The sequence below is a fragment of the Eubalaena glacialis genome, chromosome 7, assembly GCF_028564815.1.
Source record: "Eubalaena glacialis isolate mEubGla1 chromosome 7, mEubGla1.1.hap2.+ XY, whole genome shotgun sequence".
Classification (NCBI taxonomy): domain Eukaryota; kingdom Metazoa; phylum Chordata; class Mammalia; order Artiodactyla; family Balaenidae; genus Eubalaena; species Eubalaena glacialis.
The window spans coordinates 94,948,956-94,969,232 of NC_083722.1; the positions used below are offsets into that span (position 1 = coordinate 94,948,956).

Sequence of the window (20,277 nt, forward strand, 5' to 3'; positions counted from 1 at the left end):
CCCAACTCCAGTTTCTTAGGCGAGACAACCCCTCCCAGGCCATAATTCAGGCTTTGAGAATAAATGTACTAAGTGCTTCCCTTCGGAAATAAAGATGGTTATTTCTCTAAACTTTGGATCAGGTAGCCCATCATTCAAAAAGTTTGGGACCCACAAAACATGACTTTTGCCACTGATCCATACATTAAATATTAGTGAAGCTTAAGATTCTTCTTAATCAATAAACACAGATTATAGTCTTCCTGCACTCTAGAAAGACTGTTTTACGCACTCCATGGCCTTAAGTGAAGCTCACTTTAGAGGCCACTATAATAGAAGATTTGGAGAATAAACGTCTAAATCAAAATCACAATTTTACAATATTAGAAAACTATCCAGGAAAAAGAGGTAAGACAAACATATAATAAAAATAGAAAACAGTGCCTCATGAAAATACTAATTTATCATTTTAACAAAAGCAGAAGTTTCTATGAGGAAAAAACAACATAATAAGTATCTAAGAGTTGACATTTTCTTTACTTTAAACCTTCCAAAAGGCCACACTAAGTAAACACATCTAAAAATGGATCAGAAATTTGCTGAAATCGGGCTTCCCTGGTGACGCTGTGGTTAAGAATCCGCCTGCCAATGTAGGGGACACGGGTTCGAGCCCTGGTCCGGGAAGATCCCACATGCCACAGAGCAACTAAGCCCGTGCGCCACAACTACTGAGCCTGCGCTCTAGAGCCCGCGAGCCACAACTACTGAGCCCGTGTGCCACAACTACTGAAGCCTGCGCGCCGAAAGCCCGTGCTCCGCAACAAGAGAAGCCACCGCAATGAGAAGCCCGCGCACTGCAACGAAGAGTAGCCCCCGCTCGCCGTAACTAGAGAAAGCCCGCACGCAGCAATGAAGACCCAATGCAGCCAAAAATAAATAAATAAAAATTTTTAAAAATTGCTGAAATCTATACACTTAAAATACACTCTGTCAAATTCCTCCAATGCTCTGTTAATATCTATATTTTGAAAGATAAAAACTATCCTTGGAAAGCTGTTTAAACTGAGAAAGCAAATAATCAATGATAAAATCATCTACAATTAACATCATACATCACTTACAATCTACGAATATACCTCAAGGAGGCCCTTTTCCCACCCATGGCACAACAGTACTCTCTAAAGCTCTACTTATAATTTTCCCAGCTTCTATTTATTCAGGAAAAGTAGTCAGAGCAGGAAATGGGACCAGTCAAATGATCACAATCAATCTCATCACCTTCATAACATGCTGTGAATGTAATTAATCTTCTATTTGTTTAGGGGACTTCACACCCCTTACATTAAGGCAGCAACTCCCGGCTGGCTTCAGTTGAGATAATTATGTTATAACAAGGATTGGGTTTCAGTCATATTTGGCAGAAGAAAAAGGAAATTGTACTTGAAGTTGTCAGTTTTTTTAAAAAGCTTTCTTGTGACTCCATTCAAAGGACGCTCTTGACAAAGCTCTCCTTAAACAGAGCACTTTCTAAGTAAGATAACCACACATATGCCACATTAATCAATGTAAGCCTCTTCTCTGAGTGAGACGTGAAGAGCATCCGGGCGCAAGGAAAATTCTATCTGAAGCAGAGAATACGGGTTCACAAAGCCTGGCTACATCAATTCCCACCTGAACTCACTTGATCGTGCCAGTCTCCTCCACCGAGCATCCTCCCAAGACCTGTGACGTGCAGAAGTACATTAGAACAGGGAGGTGAAGGAAAATACCAATTTGCTCACATAGTAGCTGATTATACTCTGTGAAAAGCCAGGGCTCCAGCAAGCCAAAACCAAGGATTTAAGAAGTCTGGAGCCAAGTATCTGGAAACAAAATGAGTGAGGACAGAGACAAAAACCAAACACAGCCACCCAGCCGTAGTCCTTGAATGGCCTGACACATACAAGCCTCCCTGTACAGATAAATGCTGTCACTTTCCAGTCTGGGAGCTGCCCAGTCACCCCTGCAAGTCTGTATCTTTTTTATAAGAACTTGTATTCACACTTTCTCCTCTAATGTCTACCACCTTTAGAAAATTAATATGAAAATATAAAGCCTTGCTCACTTTATTTGTACAAAACCTTCTCTATTTTTATTAATATAGCAAAATCACAATGCCCACAGTACAGGTAGAAGTAAAAATGATAAATGAATTATGTTTCCAAATTTCTAAACATTCTCCCATCTGCCAAACCTATTTTTTTCAAGGTCTAGATTAGAATGTTTGTATGTAGTAAGCCCCTCAGGCATCTTAATATATCTCAATAATATTTCATTGCCTTTCAATAGCATTTAAGCTCTTGGAAAAACAAAATGTGCAAGAAACGGAGCTTTACTGATTTGAGTTCCAGTTCTTGGTAAAAAATGAAACAAAGTGTGGTATCTTAAAATAGGAAAAGGACATTAGGTAAAAACTAGGAAAAGCTAAATGAATCTATGGATTTGAGCTAATAATAATGTATCAATAACGTTTCATTAATTGTAACAAATTACCATACCAATGTAAGAAGTTAATAATAGGGGAAACTGAATGTGGCGTATCTGGGAACTCTCTGTACCACCTTCACAATTTTTCTGTAAATCTACAACTATTCTAAAATAAAAAAGGTCTCCTTAAAAATAAAAACAAGGATAGATATTACAGATTAAAAAAAACAAACAAACAACAAGTAAAACAACAACAAAAAGCTCCACAAAACCTGAACATTCAGATAAAGAATTCTTTGGCTAGTTTTCTCAATGTGTACAGTTACGTGGAGCATTCATATCTTTACAAAGGTTTATTTTGTCCTGAAATCTTTAGGAACATTCGTAATCTCATGATTTATTGGCACATTTCTCGTTAGAGAAGTCTAATGAAGAGCAGCAGTCCCCAGTGGGCACTGCTGACCTACCGGTGATAAGGTGAAGAACCATTAAGTAAATCCTTTCTATATGAAACCGCACTGAAGGCATGTACTAATCTTTTCTTATGGAGATAAACCCCACTCCCATCCAGGACGAATTTGTGGATTTAATTAAAAATAAACAGTAAAACTGAGGAGCAACCTGACCGGCCCGAATAAGCACCTTACCAAGAATGATTTCAATTCAAGGGAGGTTTAACTTGCTTGAAATTCTGCACAATTGTTTCTTGAAATTTCAACATGCTAATCATTAGCAGCTAATGTAACCCTTAACGTTGTACCATTTGTCAGAGAAGTAACTTCCCCTGCAGAAGTGAAACCGCCTAGAGTGCCTGATGATCATCTGGTATGCCTGAATTGAACAGCCCTCTGAAATCAGCCTCAGCACTGTATTTTATTATTAGTATCAGTGACACAGGCAGTGGTAGGTGTCAGGGCTCGCCCTTAGCTATGGCTCAGAATGGTGTCATGGAATTCCAGCAGCGTCCTCTTAAGGGGTCCGCATGCCCCACATGCACCCTGCTCTGAGAAAGGCCACTCACTGGTGACAAAGTGGGCCCTGGGACCATGTGTGTACCACTTTAGGGGGCACCCCCACTCCACGCCCTCTGTGACCAAGGCAACTAGACCAGGAAAAAACACGGACCCATGCTGGGCCAACCACATTCTCCCTCCCTTGGAATCATAAACAAGGGACTCTAGTCCATCTCTACTGAAACTAGGCACATGGAAACTCAGAGCTGTAGAAGAGCCATTGTCCTCCGTGTGCATCAAAGGGAGAAGAGCAGCAGGGACTTGCAGAAATAAGCAACTCGAGGGACCACATGTCACCAGAAAGTAAGCCAACCCCACACTTTGTGCCTTGAGCTCATGGGGCCCAGCTGTACTCAGCACCTGGGTCTCAGAACATAACCTGTAGCCTCCTAATAAAGTCCCCATTTTTACTATAAAAGTCCGATTGGGTTTCTTATATGTAACCAAGTGATTTTTTTTTTTTTAATTTATTTTTGGCTGCGTCGGGTCTTTGTTGCTGCGCGCGGGCTTTCTCTAGTTGCAGCGAGAGGGGGCTACTCTTCGTTGCGGTGCACGGGTTTCTCATTGCGGTGGCTTCTCTTGCCGCGGAGCACGGACTCTAGGTGCGCGGGCTTCAGTAGTTGGGGCACGTGGGTTCAGTAGTTGTGGCTCACGGGCTCCAGAGCGCAGGCTCAGTAGCCGTGGCGCACGGGCTTAGTTGCTCCGCGGCATGTGGGATCCTCCTGGACCAGGGCTCGAATCCATGTCCCCTGCATTGGCAGGCGGACTCTTAACCACTGTGCCACCAGGGAAGCCCACCAAGTGATTTCTAAGTCAAAAATACCGCGACTGTCTCCAGCACACCGAAGGGAGAAATAAGCGTTTCAGATCTGGCCCTGTTACTAAAACATCATGACCTCAGGCTAACTGCAGACTCTCTTATTTAATAATAAAGGGAAACTAAAGGACAGATAAAACTGTGATCCAAATGCTAAAACGCCTCACGTCCATTCTTGCCCTTCTAAGCCACTGGAGCTACAACCAGGAAATGTGTTCTCCTCGTTGCTTACATGTTTGACTTGTCTACTCCTCTGCATGATGCTATTTTCCCAGCCTGGAATGCATCCACTCCTGATTATTATTATACTCATATGTGTAACAGTACTGTACAACCAGATACCATTTTTTATGTTTTGCTATTAATTCATATCCCTTCTTTGTCCAACTCTTCTCTATACATCTTTTCCAGCTGTGATCCAAATGTTCCCGACTCTTTCTTTATGGATACTCCTTAGAGACCTCAAATCAACATTTCTAAAACTGAACTCCTCGTCTTCCCTCCCTCTCACTTCTCTTCCAACCTACCCCCTCCAGTATGATTTAATTTCAGCAAATGCACCTCCGACGGCCCAGTTAACTGGCCCAAGTCAAAATCCAGACCTCATCTTTGACTGCCCCCCTTCTCACTCTCCCCTGAGATCCAATCCTTATTCAGTCCTGTCTCATCTACCCATTAAACCTGACCACTAGTCTCCTTCCCCACTCTCACTGCTCTGGCTCAGGCTACAGCTGCCTTTTGCCTGGATCACTCACCTCCTAACTAGCCTTTCAGCCTTGAGTCTGAGCTCTGCCCTCACCCCAATTCATTCCCCACAATGTAACCTGATGGATCTTCCCAGAATCTAAATCTCACTGTGTCGCTCACACAGACACTCCATCGCTTAAACTCTTCAGCTGCTCCACACTCTCCCAGGACAAACCTCAAACATCTTCATGCGGCCAAGGATCTACAAGAACTCTCCAGCCTCATTTCTTTCCTCTCATTCCTGTACCAAGATCCAACCGTTCTGAGCTTTCAAGCTCTTTAAAAGGGCCACATTCCTCCGTCCCTGTTGTCTGAAATGCCCTCCACCCTTGCTTCCCCATCTGCATCCGACCACCCCTTCCTGACCTTTCGGCTCTCAGCTTCAACTTTTCCTTCCGGAAGTGGTTTCCTGTACCCCAAGACTAGGCATATGGCCTCCTAGGTGCTCGCATAGCACCCATACTTCCTCACTGTAGCTGCTGCTATCAGGCTACGGCATAACATTTTCCTTCTATCTATGTTCCCCACTAGAAGATCAGCTTCAAGGTGTTGTGTCCCTTGTTCACCGGAGTATCCCCACCACCTATCTCAGTACCTGGCATAGAGTAGGGCTCAATAATTAGTGGTTGAAAAAATAAAATAATTCTGTTTCTACATTCAGTGCTGATGTTTTACCTCTGCATATGAGTGACCCCCACTCCCACGGCTTTTGACAGATAAACCAGGAACAAGAGAAAGCCAAAAGGAAGAGATCTACCCTGTTCTCAGGAACATAACCCTATCCCCTACCAAAGCACATACACAGAGGAAGCAAAGCAGTATGAAGCAACGATAAGGTCCTAAGTTTTCTAAAATTTTAAGATTTCAGTGCAGAAATGGCTCGGGTTTGTTCACAATTGAGGAAACTGAGGTCCAGGATCAAATAAAACAATACTATTAGGTGATGGAGTTGTTTCCCTCTACAAACTTTGCACATTAGTGTCCAAAGGGTTGCAAAGTAAGATTTCATTTTGGGGGGGCGGGGGGAAGAATGTGAAAAAGCAGTGAAAAAACAAATGCACGGAGAGTATTAATCACAGTAAACCATCTATCAGTTCAATGTAAAAAGGTTCAGTGTTTCAAAGACATACATTGTCTTTTTCCCCCATAAGTACCTACCTTAAAAAACTACACTAGAGAACACAAAGATACAGAACCTTCATGACAAGCTCAGACTTGTACTAAGGTTAGCTGGGATTTTAGATCTTAATTTCTTTAAAAAAAAAATTGACAACCAAAAATTTTCCACGCAGACAAACAAAATAACACCATATTCTATCCCGTGTCATTTCAAATTACACCATGCATTAAAACCATAAAGTATCAAGTTTTCTTCAGTGGGTGTGCACTTCTTGTATAATGAGGAACCAATTAGTTATTTTTTAAAAATACTATGCTATGGATATTATGCTATAAAGGAAAATGATTTATAGGGTACTATTATAAGTATCAAACACGTTACAGGACTTCCCTGGTGGCGCAGTGGTTAAGAATCTGCCTGCCAATGCAGGGGACACGGGTTCGAGCCCTGGTCCGGGAAGATCCCACATGCCGCGGAGCAACTAAGGCCGTGCGCCACAATTACTGGGCCTGCGCTCTAGAGCCCGTGAGTCACAACTACTGAAGCCCGCGCGCCTAGAGCCCGTGCTCCGCAACAAGAGAAGCCACCGCAATGAGAAGCCCGCGCACAGCAACGAAGAGTAGCCCCCGCTCGCCGCAACTAGAGAAAGCCCGCGCGCAGCAACAAAGACCCAACACAGCCAAAAATAAATAAATAAATAAACACGTTACAAAATGATATGTGCAGTATTATTTCCACTGGTTTAAAAATGCACTGGAAAATAGAGAAAATACTAAAATACTAACACTGGGTGCATTAGATGAAGTGATGGAGTGACTTGCTAAGGTCTTATGGTCCATGAGACGCAGGGCTGGAACATATTTTACAGGACAAGCTTTTCCACCCCAGCTTAAACCAAAGGGTGTAAAACGTTAAACTTTCAGTAGGTCAGAACTACCAATGCTACTGGTGAGTGCAGCCCACCGGAAAAGAAATGAGGGGAAGGGTGAAGTCTTTTATTGAATGTAGCTAAAAATGTCAATAAAAATAAGTTAGAGCTAATTTACAGTTTGGTTCAAAAAGAAAAAAATGAAATGCTCCTTCAACTGGCTCTACTAGATACCATTCAATTCAACTAAAATTTACTGTGCTCACAAGGGACTGTAATGGGCCCAGATAGGTGCTCATTCACATGGACTTTAAAATTTTAGAGGGAGAAAGAGGTATGCCCAATGTGAGGCAGACAGGACATGTGCCTAAGTGATCTCTAAACCAAGTGCTATGGGAATATCCCGGAGGAAAAGCGCTCTACAGGGAGGGCTCCCCGCACACCGCCTCCCCCCGCCCCCCATACCATGGGCAAAGACAACGGCTTGTCTAGGTGGTATATCTGGAAAAACATGAAGTCTGGAGCCAGAAGACCTGAGACTATCACAGACCTATCTCTTATAAGCTATATGACCTCAAGCAAACCACTCTGCATGCTGCCACCCAGGGTGTATTTGCTGCAGGGGCCACCACACTCGAAACTTCCAATGAAGCTTACAGCAAAGGATGGCAGGAAGCGTTCCTTTTCAGAAAAATAATGCACAGAGTCCATAACTCAAAAATGCAGGAGCTTCAGTTTTTAAGCTCTGCAAATGTGCTCTACAAGACACATATCACAAGGAAAACTAATTACGAAGCACTAAAGCAAAACTTACCACAGTTGTTGCCCTAACTTCATTAATTCAGTATAAGAATGACTCTGCTACCCATATTCCAGTAAGTTTTTGCCAAAGTAAATGTCTGACTGTAAAAATGGAATGCTAGTCAGAATTTAGCACTTGCCTGGTATTTCAAATAAAATTTCACATAGTCATTATTATTATAATCAAAAACATCAAATAGAGACTAAGAAAAATGCAGAACTATTTTAATACATAAAAATAAGGTGCTAGATTTCACTAATAAACTGTATGGGAAAGAAATAAAATAGAAGGTGAAAAGTAAGGAAGAAATTAATTATGGAAATTATGGACATTCACCACAGTATTATTAATTCAGAGCCAAGAAAGTTCACAGTAAAGATGATACTGGAAAGTTCAATTATGCTGTGCTTGAAAAATTAAGAATAAAATTAGAAAATTTAATTAAAATTAGGTTCTCTTACTTCAAGGGGGAGGGGAAAACAGCTGGGCTAGACTAGAGTTAAAACTTAACACACAAAGTGAAAACGACACTGCTTATTTAGGGATAGGAAAGTTACAGTCTAATTGGTAAAGGTGAAAAATTTTTTTCCAAAGTAATTTGAAGAGTTCCTGCTGGTTTCTCTCTTCTACCTTGCTCGCAATACATTAACATCTTTTTAAAAATTACTATTATCATAACAATGACTAGAAACCTAAGAATGTCGTTTCATTTCCTGCAACTTAAAACCCAGGGAAAAAAATTTTTTTAAGTGAAAAAAAGTCCTATTAATCCCCACATCAACTTGAGGGCGTATACCCTTCTAGTTCAATGAAATACGATCTTCTCTCTAGTCAATAAAGAATGCCACAAAGAGAGCAAGGAGGCACTCACAGAAATGGGATCCTAGCACAAACGACGATGCTCATTACATGCTTATAAAATCCTCACCCTGAAAGAAAAAAGAAAAACCTAAACCCTCACAAATAGGCTATTTCAATTTAATTTTATTATGAAAACAACAGGAAATGGCAGCAGGGTACTCGATAAGCTCAATTAGCAGGAGGATCAAATGAAGTGATGACATACCATCATGACCTCAGGGGTTAAAGATGCAATTTTCCATCTGGCAAAATCTAGATTTCCAACTCGAATGCTGACACCACCTGCTGTATGTTATTGGCGATATCTTGAGCAGTCCCTAAGCATTTTGCTTACAACAGGTAGAGCCTCAAGTTTTTTTCTTATTTCACTCTGCAATATAATTGCTTCTCCATGAACAGAAATCAAAAATAAATTCTATATAATGGTTCACTCAAAACAGGCATTAAATGCCATCCTAAAGCATTCATTTACCAATCACACTAACAGTAAAAATATCACGATCATTTTTCTTCTAAGTCACAAATGATGTTGTGCCATCTTTTTCTATAGCACCTAAGAATTATTCCAATCAAAGGCTCTCTTTGTATGTTCTCCATTAACAGTCTCTTGCTACTAAAATGGATATTTTGGGCACATCTGATAAGAATCAGGTCTATAGAACACCCTTCACAGAATGAAAATTCACTGCATTTTTAAACTTGATATGCTTCCTTGAGTGAGGCAATGGCAAACAATTAAAAAAATTTTTACATACCAAGTTCAAGGAGGCCATTTGTAAATGTTCAGACCCTTAGATGCATTTTATTAGGCTCTGAAGACTTTCGTTCTTCTACTCTGAATAAAGGATTCCGTAAGCCAGTGATTAACCAAAGAGGGCACAGCTCTCGTTGTGATTAGATTTGATTAGGTTTGTATCCTGTGATGTTTACACATATGCCTGCACACACACACTCACATTCACACCCCACTGTAATTAAACCACAGACACAGGTTCAGATAGACCCGTCTTGAGATTTCACTGAGGACAGTCAATAGCATAACAATGAAGAGTCACAACTGTCGGTTTTAACGCATATTTTCCAGGCGGTACCAATTTTTTTCTAGGAAAATTAACCTTTTTGTCATCTGCACCTCCTCCCTAAGCCACTTCACCAAGTTCCCCGTGCTGATCCAGGACTTCTCAAGTGTTTGGCAGCTGTACGGGTTTGTCCCTGATTAAAACTTATCCTCCAGGTTATTTCATTTTCTTCCTCCCGGGTAAGTAGGTGTTCCGGAAATGGGAGCATGTAAAATTCGTAACTGAAAACTTACTTGGCTTTCTGAATCCACACACAGTAGTCTGAGATGTAGAGATCGTTTAGAATGTAAGCTGGGTCATTTTCCTGAAAAATTTTGTGAATGTCCAGTAGGCACTTTAAAACTGCACTTTTACCTGAAGGAAATTGAAAAAAAATCAAATCATCCTCAAGGAAAAACATCTGATTTTTTTTTTTAACTGAGAAATTCACACACTGAGGGGTAATATATTTATGGCAGCTCAGAGTTTTAATCATTTTTTGAATATTTTTCACATTCTTTTATTGCAAGAAATCGTATCAGTACTATTAAGTCCAAACCTCTTTATTTCTTTCCTTAAGAACTATGAAAAAATTTTTATACTCTATTGTTATAGCTGATTAATTCTGGTTACCTTAAAAATAACATAAAACATGAGTAGGTACATTAAATGACAGGGAGAGAAGTTTCCTAAGTAAATGAGTATTTAAATGCATCATAACTTTAATTAGATAATGTTCTTCTAATTCAAGCTTTCAAAATACCATGGAAAATTATATTTTAGTTTTCAAATGTCTCTATTTCTTACATCAACATTTTTTGTCAAGGAATTATTTAGTACGAACTTAAATCTTTTCACCTTCAAGAACTGAAGAAAACTCAGACTGAAAACTAAAATATCATAGCCCTACTTCAAAAACAAGCTGACAAAATCACTTGGAAAAAAAGCCATCAAATACTGAAGTCTTGTTCAACCTAATTACTTCCTCCTGGTTGTTAAATGAACCTAATTTTAATCCAAACCCAAGCCTACAAAAGGAATCGCACAACTCAACAACAATTCCCCAGGTGTTCCAAACTTCAAGACAGTCCCTGAAATTTATTAACCATAAGGCAAATTACTAAATCTACAATAGTACCACTTCCTTAGATCTGTGAAATACGGCATTTTCAGTTTCACTGTTTTATTCTTATCTTTATAGTCCTAAAACGTGAAAATACTGTATATTGATTTCGTGAAGACACTGGATGTGCTTTCATCGACATTTCCCACTTGACTTTTAGATATGATAAAAGGATCATGAGCTACCTAATGACATCGCAAGATGCCAAAATTGCTGCCACTAAATTTTTAACACAATTAACACTAGAAAGTGAGCTTCATAAGAGCAGGGACTTCTGTTTTATTTAGTCATTAATCCCCAATACCTAGAACAGAACCTTGTAGCAGTACATTTTCAATTTAAGTATTTTAAGGATGAATGAATGAATGACACAGTAATCACCCGCTTAAACCCTCACAATGTCTTCCATCCCCTAGCCTCACACACCAAGCCCTGACGATTTTTCTCTGCAAATGCCTCTTGTAGCTGCCCTTTCCCCACCACTCCCCGACCACCCATCCTCACTCACGCCAAGATTATAAATTCTTCCGCGTCCCTCGGACTCTCTCCCGCCGAGCCCTCTGACATGCATTTTGATGCACTGCTTTCATCAAGGGCCCTCCCTGAGCTTGCTTTCAAGGCTCTGTGGACTTGTCCGTGGCCCATTGCTCAACTGCTTCCCCACACCTGTAAGGCCTTTTCCTCTCTGTTGCACCTAGCGGGATCCTAGCCTGCCTTCACGGCCCAGCTCAAGTCTTCATCCTGCAGGAAGCCCGGACTGACTTCCCTAATCGTCAGAGCTCTTACTAAACCCTGCAAAGGAGAGAAGTGGAAAGGAAACTCGGCTGATTCTCCTCATAACCTCCTTTGCTCACTTCACAGAAGGAGAAACTGAGGCTCAAGGACTGTTAAGATACAGTGCCACTGAGTGGAGGGCCCAGGAGCCAAATTCTGAATTTACTGGCTCCAGAAGCTACCCGCTATGCTACCCATGTGTTCTTGGGCCATTCGGTCTACATCACGTTTTTATTATTTGAGTTAAGCAGGTAGTAAGTTCAAAACAGGGGCCATGTTTTTTCAAAAATTTTCACTATGTGGCTTCCTCATACGCAGAGGGGAGGAATGTCAATAAACGCTCCATTGCTCAATGGGTTAAAAGAAATACTTAGAAGGCCTAAAACTACACTTGGTTAAGTCAAGGTCTTTGTGTCTTATCAAAGTGGCCCAGGGCGACTACATCTAATGATGAGTGGGGATCCCCCCAACCCCCCCAGGCCTAGAAGGCAGAGTCTGATGACAGGAGGAGAGAATACAATCAAAACTCACAAAATGATGAAACCAAGTTAGCCGTGTTATCCAAACAGAAAAGAATCAAGGGAGAACTAACTAAACTGTGAGAATTTTTGGAACAGTTTAAATTGCAACAGAGAAAAAATATCAGGGCAAGCATATGCCAATTTCTTACTTTCTCTCTCTCTCGCTTGTTTGTGGGGAGGGGGACGGGGGGGTTTATGACAACTACTAACTTAAAGTTTTAAAAGTCAGCCATAGGTCTTTACCCAAAAAATAAACTATTCACTTGAAGCTTGTATAAGCTCTTCTACAGCGTGATGCCCCTGAATACTGCCTCTCGAGGACATGCCTTACTAACAGAAGCGGGTTAATAGAAAATGCAGGACTTGGAGCTGGGCCTCACAGCAAATAATTCAGTAAGTGAAGAAAAGGGGTAGGTATGCCAGCTTGGAGGGCGGTGTGAAAAGGAGCAGAGTGGGACTTAAAACAGGGTAGGTTGGGGGCACAACAGAAAAAGACCATTTAGGTGTAGCAGATGGTTCCAGGAGAAGAACAAAGGGAGTACACGGGCGAGCTTGGGAGAAGCCAGGCTGTGACAAAGAGGAGGAGATGAACGCAATCAGGCAGGACTGCGGGGACAACACCTAAAGGCAGGTGTGCACAGCAGCGACAGAAGACCCTACACGCCAGAGAGTTTTCTGAAAAGGAGTGTGGAATTAAGGTCACATATTTAATGAGAACCCACTGCAACCGTTACCTAATGAAATTAGAGGAGCTCTTTTCTATTGACACTTGCTAGATGGAATGCTGCCCGATTCATGAATCACTGAATAAAACCAATTAAATCTTCAAATTAAAAAAAAAATTTCCTAGTTTCGTTTTGCAGACATGCCTAAAGTGAGGTTGTCCCTTGCTAAGGGCCACAGGCAAGTTGAAATCTTCCAGTTATCACAAAATAACAACAACAATAATAATAGCAACACCCGAAGTAATCAATTTTTAAAATTTAAAGTGAAGCTGCATTGTACTTACATGTTTTGATCCCTATTTTCTTAAAACAAACAAAAAAAAGACAAATACACATGGAAAAAACTCTTAAACATAAATACCCCCAAATGATATTAATAGTATTCGTCTCTATAGTCACTGAACAAATGTGTGAGCACCTAATGTGTGCCAGGCATTGTTTCACACATGGGATTACAGTTATTCTTCTTTAAACTTTCCCCTATTTTCAAAATTCTCCACAATAAACATTTATTTATTTAACAGAAAGTCAGACATTCCTGACTACATAGCTAACCCTTGAAACACTGACAAACAATGTTAAAATTTTTAAATTCCTATTTCAATCTTCTTTACCTCGTATTTTTGCACAACTGAGAAGCAATATTTAGATCAGGTGATTCTAGAAAATCACATGCGAGGCAGTTTTGAAAGAGAAAGTTACACATTCTTCAAAAGCTTGTGTTTTCATTCTCAAACTATTTTCACAGTGTGCTATGTGACAAATAAGGTAGAAGAAAACTAGGCTCCCGGCAGCTGACACTCTAGAACAAAAAGTACATTAAAACCATCCTGCCCCCAACATTGTGTACTGTTACCCCAAGGCCATACTTGACCTCGTGTGTTCCCACTAAATCACCTTAGATGATTACAGCATCAATAGATGATTACATTACAGCCAAGAAGCTCAGGAAGCATGCAGTTTTTTTGTTTTTTTTTAAACATCTCTCTTGCACTGACTGCTCCTTCTCTCAGGTTGCCAACCACTTATCCAACAGCTATCAGCAAAGGAAAGAGCTGGCCCTCCTCCAGGCTGTCACACAGCCAGTGGTTAGAAGGGGACTCAGTGTACCTGCCTCCTGTGGGGCTTTATCCAGTCATGGGCTCATCACACATCCTATGCGCCTAAAAAACTGCTCAGGCCTAAATCCGAGAGAATCATTTCTGCTCAAAGGCACTGCAGGAAAGTGACCGTTTTTTGCCAGCTCACTGCCTGGTCCAGAGCAGGAAAAAGCAGGTACCTTGCACAGTAACCATGGTAACTATTTTCACCACAGAGATGCAATAACAGGCCTCTCCAAAGAGTTAGGGATTCTCTATGCTCAATCTCGTCCTCATTGAAGCCAACCCTATCCATGGAGCAAAGACTTCTGACACCAAGATTTCTCCAAGAGAGTCTAAAACCAGTGAAGGCAGTTTAAAACTAGTAACCTGGCATATAAATGACAAGTGCCATGAATGTTTTACCTCAGGGAAAATGACTGTCTAATGACAACAGAGAAACATAATAACAACATAAAAAAAAAAAAAGGATGATAGTAACAAGCAGGTAGGCAGTAAACAGTATTTAACACAGTCTCTGGCTACGCATTCTCCAGCTTTTCTTTAAAGGGAATGTAAACTAAGAACAATGTGCTTTCCTGTTCTGGACAGATGCGGCATCTCAGGTTAATATATCTTAAACCAAAGACAAGATTGAGCTGTTCTAAATTAGAATCCACTGGCTATTTGAAATCTTCCTATTAGCCGAAGAGGTTTGGCCATAATCGCTCACTAACAGACCAGCTCATGGTTGAAGGCTCTTAAGAAATGGCTCCCATCTCTAGGAGATTAAAAGGATAGTGGATGTTTTCACTGGCTAAAAGCCAGCATAGAAAAAAAATAATATAAACTGCTAACTCTATATAGCAAGAGCTGAATTTCTTTTCAACTCTTGGTACATTATAGCAATGATACGGCTGTGGTTTTCGGGGTATCTATTTCTGTCCTTGAAAGTTTGAGCCATACAAGACAAGAAGCCAAAAAGAGTAAAGGAAAAAGAGGTGGTTATTCAAAACACCTGGAGGAAAGCACTGCTTGGTCTTCATTTGTAAAATCATCTCAAAATGAAAGCCAACAGGGCTATCATCCTAAAATGCGTAACTTAGTAGATATCTGGCTAGAATTCTGGGATTTTTGATGACACCACATTATCAGAAGGGATAATTCATGAATTATTCTTAACATTAATTTTCAGAGATCATTTGACCATAAAAAGAGATGACAGAAGAACTGTGTCAAATTAATCCAAGTTAAGAGAATCGAAGTGTGGTAATTTGCTTCAATATCAGGCCCTGTTAGGAAGTAGCATAAAGTCCAGTCCCTAACAATTAACACAAACATGCGTTAAATTTAACTTTATGAAAGCTTCTCAGTCTGTTTAGTATTTTTATCCTCAACTTCCTCAGATGCCATTTAAGCTCTTACATTTTGGGGCTGTAATAAGAAACAAATACTAGAAGCCATGATAGTTGTTATTTTGAGCACAAATTCACAGCCCTAAATAAATTTTTAGATTCTTTTTTGTTATTAAAATTACATATACTATCTGTATAGCCACAAACAAAATCAATACGAAGCAAACATACACTCTGTAAGTGTTCCCTCTGCCTGGAATGCACAACCCTCAACCCAAACCTAACTTACCATCAAGTCTCAAAATGAGCATACACTTCCTTAGGAACTGGCTTCCCACTCGCCCGAACCCCAACCCCGACCCAAGCCAGTTTGAGTTGTTTCGTAACACCTGCCACACTGTCCCTTACGGTGGTTAATAGCTACCCAATTCTGCTGCACCAAGTACTCTCCATACACTGCATCATTTAACCCTACTAAGGTTGGTGACCTCTTGCTCATTTCATACATGAGGAAACTGAGACTCAATGTAATGAAAGAGTTGGCCAAGATCACAGCTGGGAAGCAACAGTCAGGATGAAAATAGGTACGTCTGCCTCCCAGCCACTGCGTAATATATAGTGTCACTATTTATCACATTGTGTGGCAACCTCCTTGACAGGAAAGAACACGGCTTCTCATCTGTCTTCCCAGGTCTAGAACAATGTCTGGCAAACTGTAGGATCCTGTTCAGTAAAGGCTGGCTGTTAATGTAGCCTGGCGCACACAGACCCTAAGTTTAAAAGCACCTGGTCAAATTGCTCAGTTAACACGTACTAGTTGTAACACCTTTGTGATCTGTATACTTAAGCCATGATGTCATGACAGATGTGGGTTATACAATGGGTTGGCCTCCCCTTTTTATTTCTATTCCCTGACAAGAGATGGATGTAGCTGTGCCAACTTTCTTCTATCACCACACCATCAGAAGTTCAAATAATGAATTTAACCCAAGGCTGCTTTTTGCCTTTTCTGCTCTAACAATCCCTGCCAGATTTGCTGGTTTGAAAGGACAGCTTGGACAACCACTCTATCCTCCTCCTTAAGTCACCTGTCAAAGCAGTGGTTGTGTCAGTTTAGAAATACATGGCCGGATGTCATCAAAATTACATAATGGCAGCATGACTAATTTTTCTTCAGACAGTTAAGAGTGAGGCACCCAAGTTCAAGGTAGAACATTAAAAAAAAAAAAAATCCCATCTATACAGTAAGTATAAAAGTAGAAAGGTTAAGAAGTTGAACATGCATGGAAAAAAGCTCTTGGAACAGTTGCAATGTAGACCTGAATTTTTTTTTTTTTTAAATCCATAAGCATCTAAAACTTCTTAATTCTGTGGATAAAATTTTATTTCAACTATTCCACCTTATGAATACAGCATGTATCTCAATGCCTGGTAGCTCAATTTAAAATAAATTCTTTGCATTGCTGCTTTAATTAAGACTATTATACTTCATTTTCCCAGGAGCTATTACTTAATATGAAAAATTCTGACTTTTTTTTTGGAATTAGCTTAGTTTCCAATTGGGAAAACTAAGACTGTACATGCAGTCAGAGAGAAGAAACATATAGGAAGAAAGACAACTGGATTCCTTAAATGGCTCATAAAGGGGAAAAACAAACCCAGTCCGACCAGGCTTCGGAGTCCCCTTCGGTGATGGGAAATACTGACCAGGTCAAGGTAAAAGGAAAAAAACCAAAGCCTTTCGACACCCTCACTGTATCACAGTTGAGAATGTCTGCTGATGGCTGAATGGTTTACATACTGGGAGAACTGAGTTACGCTTCTTTACATTTTAATCAGTGTACAGGAAATAGAATCTAGTAAAGATGATTACATATCTCTATCTACATGTAAGTTTAATTTATATTAAAAAGTTACATGAAAACTTTGATGATTAAATTAAGGTCTTAGAATTCTAGTCCCAAAATTCTAAAAGGCTAAGGAAAGATCATTAAAAAGCTACACATAAATAATCTTGTGCAGTTCTTAGCTAATTTCTTTACAAAGTAAAAATAACAATTATAACTCTTGCACTGTGGAACAGTTGTACAGCCCAGAATCTGCTTGCCCTTGGTGTCATTTCTTAGCTGTTTGGTACTTAATCTGAATCTGTTTCCACGTCTGTAAATGGAGAGGGGAAATTCTTCAGAACTGCTGTGGGAATTCAGCAAGACAAGGACACGTAAGCACTTTACAGATGACAAGGGAAGGAGGACATCAGGTCATATGGGATCAAGGGCCCCGGGACTCCCTTGACTAGCTCCTACCCTCCTACCTGCAAAGCACGTGCCCACATACTCCTTCCTCCTCCGCACCACTGCTGGCACCCCAGTCCAGACCCAGTACCTGTCCCCAAACTACTCAGCTTCAGGTGAGAATGGCAGTCTCCTCCATTCTCCACACCTCGAATCTCACCCCCTGCAATGACTCTACCCTTGGCATTCCTGCCAGATCAATCTGACTCCATGGGCCTGTCACAGACCCCAAAGCCAAACTCTGCAGTGGTCCCTCACTGAATAAGACCTAGTCTCCTCGGAGAAAGACAAATCCTGTATGGTATTACTTATATGTGACATCTAAACAATACAACAAACTAGTGAATACAACAAAAAAAAGACACACACTGACAGACAGAGAGAACAAACTAGTGGTTACCAGTGAGGAGAGGGAAGGGGGAGGGGCAAGATGGGGTAGGGGAGCAAGAAGTACAAACTATTAGGTATCAAATAAGCTACAAGGATATATTGTACAACACGGGGAATATGGCCAATATTTTGTAATAACTGTAAATGGAATGTAACCTTTAAAAATTATTAAAAAAAAAAAAAATCAGACCCAGTCTCCTTAGGAAGCACTGCAGGCTCTCCACCGTGCTCCCCAACACACCACTCCCGCCTCTTCCTTCAACTCCCCTCACAGCCCAGGCTTCCAGACAAAGCAGAATATTTGTCATTTCTTAATGCGTAACTCTTTTCTTTTCCTCTCCCTGATTTTCTTTACTTTCTGCTTTCTCAGGAAATACCTTCCTCCACTTCTTTTCTAAATCCTACACATTCTTGAAGTTATAAGGGCCGTGCACCTCACGCATCAGGCTGTTTGCTTCTGCCCTGTCTAGCCCCTCCCCTCCCCCGTATCAAAAGCACCCTTTGGAGTCCGAGTGAGGTATGGTACTGGAATCCTGGGACTCATCCCCTCCACCCGGACCAGGCTAAGCTGAGGAGGGGAGCAATACAAAAGCAAGTAGAAAGAGAGGTAAGGGATCTGGGTTTTGTTCTGTTTTGCTTTTTTAAGGTTCCTGGTCATAGTCACTTAAGAGAATGCAGGACCTCTACCTCCTTCCCCACCTCATCTTGGAACCCACACCAGGGTGAGACTGGGTCTCAAGCTGCGATGGAAGGAGCAGAGACCCGGTACAAGGCCTCACTGCAGCTGGAAACGGGCAGGACCAAGAGGGTGTGAGAAATCAGGCTGGCACTTAGCTTGCTTTAGAGTCGAAATCATAAACTGATGGCCCACACAGGCTGACCTGGGTGCCCAGACATGCCATGGCTCTTAGAGTATCACATTAAATCTTCACATCATTGTTCACATTCAAACTTTTGAGCAATTTTATATTAAAGATCATGACTTTCTACTTCTTTTTAAGTCCCTAAAGGTGGCAACTCTACATATCCACATGGCAACAACAGGCTACTGATAGAGCATGTATGTCTCCAGTTCACACAGGCCTCATTGCTCCCATGTTTCTTCAACTCTGCCACCCTCATTCATTCGCCTGCTTGGCCAAGTAGGCATCTCTGTTTCTCCTAATGTTGAAGGACCTACTCTAACAGGAACGAACTACTTCAGGTCTGTCTCATCCTGTGGGGAAGACAGAAACAGCTGACAGGATCCCCTTCAATACTGGCTACTATCTGGAATGGAAGGCAGCCAAAGGCTTTGGCTCACTTGGAGAGGGCTCCCCTCCAATCCCGTACACAGCTGACCCTTGAACAACGAAGGGATTAATCCGCATGTAACTTATAGGCAGCCTCTGTATCTGCAGTTCCACCCCATCCACAGATTCAACCAACCACGGACAGTGTAGCACTACAGTATTTCCTACTGAAGAAAATCCACCTAGGAGTGGACCTGCCCACGATCAAACCCACGTTGTTCGAGGGTCAACTTCATGTATACCTATAGCAAGGGGAGGCACATTTTTTCCCTAAAGAGCCAGAGGGTAAATATTTTGCCCTTGCAGGCCACATAATCTGTTGCAACTACTCAACTCTGCCATTGTATCACAAAAGCAGCCATAAACAATACCCAAGTGAAGGAGGGTGACTGTTCTCCAATAAAGCTTTATTTATGGGCACCAAAATTTGAAGTTCATATAATTTAAATGTGTCATGAAATACTATTTTCCTTTTGATTTTTCTTCAACATTTCAAGATGTAAAAAGCATTTATAACTCACAAGCCATACAGCACGGATTTGGCCTGTGGGTGGTAGTTAAGGTATTTTCTTTTTTTTTTTTTTAAGGTATTTTCTTAAGGGATTTTTCTCCTTTGTATGTTACAAATACTTATATTTTGTATACTATCTTTTGTCCTATCATTCCTGTTATACAATAAACTCAAGAGCCAAGGTCAAGTCATATATAGTCTCATAACTCTTTGCTGATTCTCTTTTAATGCCTTGCACTGAGAAGGGATTTGATTTGTGTCTGTTGAATAAGTATCTGCTTGCTTGTTATTTTTCAGTATTAATTCCTATTTAAAGAAACCCTAACTTGCAAAAATAGGATTCTTCCATGATTTCCATTTAACATATAAAGTATTATTCAACTTACTTCATCTAGGTCTCAGTATCACCATGCAACAGGACTTTCACTCATTAGGGTAAATAAAATATTTTCTCTTTGTTCTCCCAAATTTGTCTTAAATAT

General features: G+C 40.8%; 1 protein-coding gene across 1 annotated transcript in view; it reads right to left on the reverse strand.

Annotated features, from left to right (window-relative positions):
- The window catches only part of SHQ1 (SHQ1, H/ACA ribonucleoprotein assembly factor), an 87,369-nt gene that overhangs the window by 25,796 nt on the left and 41,296 nt on the right, over positions 1–20,277 (reverse strand). The window contains 1 exon segment of the mRNA XM_061195536.1: positions 9,986–10,106. Within this exon segment, the coding sequence (XP_061051519.1) occupies positions 9,986–10,106 (121 nt within the window).